Genomic DNA, 7,236 nt, shown 5'->3' with positions numbered 1-7,236 from the left:
AGGAAGAGGCCACTCCTCATTTACCCCCCTGGAAAGGGAGAGGGGTCTCTAGGGCTGAATGGGGACTTGACTCTGGGGCTCCTGGGCAGCCCCATGAATAGGTGTGTGGTGGTTAAGGTACCAGCCTTGAAAACAGGTGATGGTGAATTCTAGTTGCCACAAAAGTCGGCTGGGTGATTTTGGGCTAGCTTATCCTACCTCACAGGGCTGTCGTAGTGGTGAAAATAGGAGGAGGAGGAAGTTGTGCTCCATACCTTCTCCGTCTTGAGTTATTTGTAAAAAAACAATAAAGGCAGAATACAAAGAAATAAAGTCGAGGTTGCCTGGATCTGCACTGACTGGGGCTTTTCAGAAATGGGGCAAACATCTAGCAGATTTTCTAAAAGTAACGTTGACTTCTCCTGACTTCGTGGATGTGTCGTTATGGGCCTCTGGGCAAAAAGGAGAAGTGGTTGGTAGATGGTTTTTTTCCCCAAAACTGTGGTTTTGGGTCCAGCAAATGTAACTCTATGACTTTCATAACACAAACCCAGAAACCTGACTCCATGTATAAGGTGGCGAGGTCGGAATTTCTCTGATAACACCAGACTGGCTAGCAGCAACGGGCCTGTCCTTCAGCAAAATGGATTTTAATAGTCTAGTAAAACGACATCACAGTGAGTTGGGCAGCATATACATTTAATAAATAATACCATCTCCTCTGGAGTAAGCCACGGTGTGTTTGATGGGGCCAAATTTTATAAACATTCCAAAACAGGCAGAGCTTTAACTGCAGGTCTTGACTTCTTGTGACCACTCTGGTATCTGAAGCTTTACAAAGAATGGAAGGAAGTTTCCGCAAATGAGATAAGGGCGTCGGCAGAGAAACGAGGAATGCAGTGGGCAAAATACACCCTTGTTTCAGTGGCCTGTGTTTAATACTTAATGGATATCTCATTAATCCCGATCCTTATTTTTCCGTTCCCCTTCAGGTTTCCCTTACACAGCCCTGAGCGTCTCCGGCAGTGGCTTTCCCAAATGAACCAAGAAAAATGGATCCCCACCAAACACCAACATTTGTGCAGTGATCATTTTGCCCCCTCCTGCTTTGAGTACCGGTGGGGAGTTCGCTACCTGAAACCCGATGCCGTTCCCACCATCTTCCAGACGTCGGACAGCCCACTGGTGAGAATCCTGTTGCTTTTCCTCCATGGGGTGGGAATGACCTGCCGGATAACGTCAGGAGGGAGAGGAAACAAGGCGATTTAAGCCTCTCATGTGCTCACTTTGGCAGCACATATACTAAAATTGGAACGATACAGAAAAGATTAGCAAGTCTCTCTATGTAAAGTTAGAGATTTATTAAGAGGTGTAGGCAGGTTTAAAGCAGGGGTCTCCAATCTTGGTGACTTTAAGGTTTGTGGACTTCCAACTCCCAGAATTCCCTAGCCAGACATGAGGAAGTTGAAGTCCACAAGTTTTAAAGTTGCTTAGTTGAGAAACACTGGATTAGGTCAGGGGTCTCCAACCTTGGCCACTTTAAGACCTGTGGACTTCAACTCCCAGAATTCCTCAGCCAGCTTTGGTTTGCTGGCTGAGGAATTCTGGGAGTTGAAGTCCACAGGTCTTAAAGTGGCCAAGGTTGGAGACCCCTGGATTAGGTGATCCTTCTAGTCCCTTCCAACTCTATCATTCATGACTGGCTGGAGAATTCTGGGAGTTGAAGTCTACAAGACTTAAAGTTACCAAGTTGGACACCCCTGCTTTAAAGGAAGAAGCAGCGAACCAATGCTGGTGTCTTCTCATAAAATATATATATACTACATGCAAGGGGGTCTGTTCCTATAATGTATTATTTATTTATATGCTGCCCATCTCACTTTTACAGCAACTGTGGGTAGTCTACAGAAAAATACAAAATAAAAAAAAAAAAGACCATACAAAACATTTACAAGTAGATGAAATAAGAGACTAAAAAGCAAGAGCATTTTATTTATTTATTCTCGTGTGCCTCATCCTGAAACCTCGGGGTTCCTGTTCACACAATCTGATTCCGGGGACCGTGTGCTGGGGACCGAGGACCAGAGAATAAAACAGTTTCATGCTACTATTTGGGCTCGGATTTAGCTGGCCGTAAACATAAGTTCAGGTTTATCTCCGTTTGGGAAAGATAAATATTAGGGTTTTGTTATTGTGCAGGTGTGTGTGTGTGTGTGTTTGCTGATAGGGCTTTGATTTCTAAACAGGGCCCTGGTGGCCACAGCCGAATATTCCGGCTCTGTAGCAGGTTGGACTTAGATCCAGGAGTAAACAACTATTGTCAGGTGATTTTAAGTGCAGCTTTAATTACCCCTGGAGAGAATCCGGTTGAGAGACAGGTATGTGCCACGTGAGGCCTGGAGCTTGTTTAGGGATAAAAGACCTGGAATCTGCCGTTGGAGAGGCCAAGCCCTCGATTCCAGGCTCCCAAACATGAGAGAAGACATCAAAGAGTTCTCCTGCCCTTGGGGGCTTTGAACCCTACGTCAACACCCTCTGCTCCCTGACAGCCCTTCAAGTACTGGAAGGTGGTTATCATGTCTCCCCTAATCCTCCCCCTCCTCCTCCATAGGCTGATCATACATTTAGTCCTCGACTTACAGTGATTTGTTTAGTGCCTCCCCAAAATCCTCCTCCTCCCTCCTAGCACTGAAGATGTTCCCTAGTTGGGTCAATAAATGTCTGCAAGGAAACAACCGAGCTCAGAGAGCACCAAGAACCCCACAGTCCCCCTCCCCCTCTTTCTTCCCCCCCCCTTCTGGCCCTTCTCCTCCTCTTTCACCCCACAAGCCCCTCTCTCTCCTAGCACTGATGATGTTACTTAGTTGGGTCATGAAAGGTTTGCAAGAAAACCACCCAGTTCAGAGAGCACCCAGGACTCCACATTTCAACCCCCAGCTACAAACATTCTCCTTCATTAGTAAATTAGGGAAGGCTGCACTGCATCGTTGACGGGTGGCTCTTTTGTTTTATTTCAGAAGAGGGAGGCTCCTGCCAAACCGGCTTCAAACACACCTGCCAAGAAGCTCCTTCTCGAGTGCGGTGGAGAGGGGGCCACCCCCGCTGCACAAACCCTGACCTGCCAGGAGCCCAGCACCATGGAGACCCTCACCATAGCCATAGACCCCAGTGTGGCCGCCACCCCGGTCTACGTGGAGACTCAGTCTTCGGCCCCCAACTTGGACTTCCAGACCCTCTCGGGACCCCTAGTTGGGACGGTGAACCTCCTTCCTCTGGTCCAAATCATGGAGCCCCTCAAAGCCGTGACCCTGGCAGTGGCTTCCCCCACACCAGCCGTGGCGGGCCACGTTTTGCAGGAGCCCCTGGAGCAGCAGGTGGTGGATTTTGTGGCCTCTCTGCCCCCGGCCACGCTGGGAGCCTTGCCCAGCTCTTCCGTAGGGCTGGCCGGGCAGCTTTGCACTGAAGTGGCCTTGCCTTGTGAAGTGGTGGCCGCGGGCGATCAGACTTCGATAAGGGCCATGATGGCCGAGCCGGCAGCGATGGCTGAACAGGGGGCCCTGGTGATCGAGAACATCTCCATTGAGCCTTTCTTGGAAGGCGGCCCTTCCGTGGCCGTCCCCGTCCTGCAAGAGCCCACCGCCACCACCGAGATGGTGGCCTATTTTGAGACCATCCCCACCGCTCCCGTCGCCGCCACCGCCGCCTCTTCCGGGCTGACGCCTCCCGAGACGGTGTTGTCCTCGGCCCTCAGCCTGCCCATCGTCTCCACCCTGCCCATCGTCTCCAACCAGGCGCCCCCGGAGGCCTCCCTCTCAGCCGAGGAGGTGAAGCTGGAGGAGGGCAGCTCTTCCGCCGACTCTTCGGAGGAGCCCCTGGAGGAACATCGCTACCACCGGAACGAGGGGACGACGGCCGAGCTGGTGGAGGTGGTGATGGGGCTCCAGAAGAAGGTGAAGGTGCTCCAGCAGAGACACCGGCGGCACTGTGCCAAGCTGGAGGCCATGGAGAGCATGGTGGAGCAGCTCTGGAAGGAGAACTTGGTGTCGGAGGAGAAACTGAAGGTTCTGGAGTTGGTGAGTGGACGGGGCGCTTCCTTCTGCTAGGCAGAGAATCGGGGCGCGAGGAAGTACGACCGCAAAGGAGCCCAACGTTTCTGTTGCTAAGCGAGATGTTGGTTAAGTGAGTTTTGCCCCATTTTATGACCGTTCTTGCCACCGTTGTTAAGTGAATCGCGATGGCTAGGGAATCTGGAGGGTCCCCACCCCCATTGGCTGTGCTTGTCAGAAGGTCTCTGGGGGCACTTCCACCGTCGTAAATAGGAACCTATTGCCAAGCCTCTGAATTTTGATCACATGACCCCCGCGGATGCTGCAGTGGTCGCAAGTGTGAAAAATGGTCACAGTTCAATTTTTTCCATGCTGTTGTAACTTCGAACGGTCACTAAACAAACTCTTGTAAGTCTAGAAGTGCCTGTACTTAAACCAGTGTTTCTCAACCTTGGTAGCTTGAAGATGGGTGGACTTCAACTCCCAGAATCCCCCAGCCAGCAGCGCTGGCTGGGGGATTCTGGGAGTTGAAGTCCACCCATCTTCAAGCTTCCAAGGTTGAGAAACACTTACTTAAACTGTCTGGCCATGAGCAAAATGGCCATTCCAGTCCCATCTGGACATAGTGGATGCTGCCTATCCGACTGGCCAAAGGCCGACCATCCGAAGTGGTGCCCAGGTATCCTAAACTCCTCCCCCCCCCCTTTTCCTTCCTTCTCCAGGCCTGCCTGCAGTCCAGCACCTTCGTGCCAGAGGCCGGTGGCGCAGTGGCCATCATCTGCCAGGACAGAGACCAAGCCTTGGTCTACGCCATGCCTCAGCTCCCCAGTGAAGGCAACGAGACCATCCTCCAGCTGGAAGAACAGTGAGCAGGGACTGAATGGAGGGAGGGAGGGAAGGGGGGCAGCTGAGAACAAGCCTTTCTGCATCTGGTTGCCCCCTCAGCCCTCCCCAGGAAGTGGCCAGAGGCCACAGCCCCCCAAGAACGCCGGCCCAGCTAAGCAGAGCTTCAGCTGCCTCTCGGTGGCCTTATTCCTTCAGCACCTTATCTTGTGATTTCTCTCTGGGGGTATTTGAGATGATTATATATACAATGCACTTTCAGCCCTAATCCTCCTCGGGGCTCCGAGGCTGCTAATTTGCCTCAAGCCTGGCTGGCGTGGCCGTGGCCCAGGGTGATGGGAATTGTAGTGCAAAAGGGAAGACTTCAACCACCGTTCTTCCTCCCTCGCTTTTAATTCTCATCAGCGTCACCGGATAGCGGCCAACGAGTCCCCTGTTCATTTTCATATCCTAGAATTTTGCTGTCTGTTGGTGCTTTTTTGTTTCGAAGGGCTCGGCATCTGCAAGGTGATTTTCCTTCCTGGAGGGGCTGCTGCTGGCCTCTCCATTTTTCCTCGCTGATTCCAACTAGACGGGAGAAATGGTTCCGTGCTGTTGATCCCAACGTCTTTCATGCAGAGCTTGCAATCCGATGGGTTATTACTATGATTATTATTATTATTATTAGGGGGTTGAATGGAAGGGGAGGGCAGGAAGAGCGTGTAGGAAACACGGTAAGAAGAGAGAAGAAAGTCTTAAGGGGCCACAAACAAGCGAAAAGGGAAGTGTGGAAAGGATTGAGACACGGCGACAATCGACAATAGGCCTCGTGCATTTGGAAATGCGCCTGTATTTTGCAAGCCCAAAGCCAGCTGCAGTTGTGCACGTCTGCCTCCTTCGAACCTGGCACTCTTTAAGAGTAGATCCCAGAATCCCCCAGTGATACAAGATGGAGTTTTCTGTGAATTGTAGTTCAAAGTACCTGGAGAAACCATCAAGATGAATGCGAAACTCTCCGTCGACAAGATTAAGAACATGTCATTGTCAATTCGAAGAACGTCTCGAATTCTTTCTGCTTTTCCTCGTGGCCAATTCCTGTAACTGTCTTGAAACCCAAAAAGTCTTCCCAACTAGCTGCCAAATAAGATCGTGAATGAGTTTTGATCATAAATCCTTTCATTGGTTAAATCTTCATTTAAAAAAAAAAACACATACACACACACAAACAAAATAGACTGGTTTCTGTGTACCTAAGCATTGGAGTAAAGATTTCATCAAAGGTTTTACAAATGCGGGCCGATCTTCCCCAGTCTGGTGCCTTTCAGATAAAATTCCTAGCCAGGGTAGCCAAAGGAACTCTGGGAGTTGTAGTCCACCCCATAATGGAGGCTGGCAGTTCGGGGAAGGCCAGGGTAAATCTTGAGAGAATTGAGCAGGGATGATCTCTTTGCATGTGCTGTGTGTTTATACAGTTCTGTAACTTAAATGAATAAAGGGAATCTGTCAGAAAATCTTTTGGTTGGCTTTGATTACGTCAGGAGGAGGAAATCCAGGACTTTGGATCCAGACGTGTCCACAGGGTGGAGTTTTCCAAAGTTAAGATGGAGATCGTGTGACCCAGCTCCCCATCTTGATTTTTCTAAAACTCTACTGTGTGAGCCATGCTTGGATCTATCCTTCCCCATCACGCACAAGAAGTAGAATGGGAGTAGCCTAAAGCGGGTCAGCATTTCTCATCCTCAGCAATGTAGAGTTGCGGATTTCAGGTCCCAGAATTCCCCAGTCAGCATGTTACTGAAGTGGGAGATGAGTGGACTTCAACTCCCAGAATTCCCCAGCCAGTGAACTTGAAGACACATGAACTCCCAACTGCTGTGCTCGCTGGGGAATTCTGGGAGTTGAAGTTCATGCCTCTTAAAATTGCTGAGATGGAGAAAGATAACCAACTGGGTATAATGGGTTATGCAGCTGTTTGGAAAGCAGCCAATTCCACATTAGACTCACTGGCCAAGGAACCAAAAGCCAATTACTATTCTTTATCTCATCCCTTACATAAATCTATGGTGTGATCACACTTAAGTTATATTTTGCATATGTCTGGTCATCCCCCCCTCATCCACCATGAGTGAAGTTTAAGAGCTGGAAAAGTTGCAGACCAAAGCAGATCCAGGAGGAAAGAAAATGGAGATTTTAAGCTTGGAAGGCAGCCAAAGGGAGAGTGAGTTATCATGGCATATAAAATCAGGCAGGATGAGATTTATTTTCCCAGAAGGAAATGGCAAGTCTTCCCCGCAGTTGGCGAGAAAAAACACATTCCTCCAGGCTATGGATATATCAGTCTGGTTTGCGTTCCTGGAATTTTCAACTGGCTGAGGTTTTCGAGATCATC

The 7,236-nt window shown here is 49.8% G+C and overlaps 1 protein-coding gene and 1 non-coding gene across 2 annotated transcripts in view; both read left to right on the top strand.

Moving 5' to 3' along the window:
• THAP8 (THAP domain containing 8) overlaps positions 1-6,358 on the top strand; it is a 7,016-nt gene extending 658 nt beyond the window's left edge. Inside the window, exons 2-4 of the mRNA XM_034438207.2 lie at positions 972-1,164; positions 2,997-4,052; positions 4,748-6,358. Of these exons, the coding sequence (XP_034294098.2) occupies positions 972-1,164; positions 2,997-4,052; positions 4,748-4,894 (1,396 nt within the window). The 3' untranslated portion in view covers positions 4,895-6,358. The remainder of the gene's footprint in view (positions 1-971; positions 1,165-2,996; positions 4,053-4,747) is intronic.
• LOC117677886 (U6 spliceosomal RNA) lies at positions 1,258-1,363 on the top strand. Its single transcript, XR_004594860.2, has one exon. It is a non-coding gene; the product is annotated as a U6 spliceosomal RNA (small nuclear RNA).
• Positions 6,359-7,236: the final 878 nt, after the last annotated feature.

Source organism: Pantherophis guttatus, chromosome 10 (genome assembly GCF_059756535.1).
Source record: "Pantherophis guttatus breed Tessera chromosome 10, ASM5975653v1, whole genome shotgun sequence".
Lineage (NCBI taxonomy): Eukaryota > Metazoa > Chordata > Lepidosauria > Squamata > Colubridae > Pantherophis > Pantherophis guttatus.
This window is presented reverse-complemented; position numbering and strand designations above follow the sequence as displayed.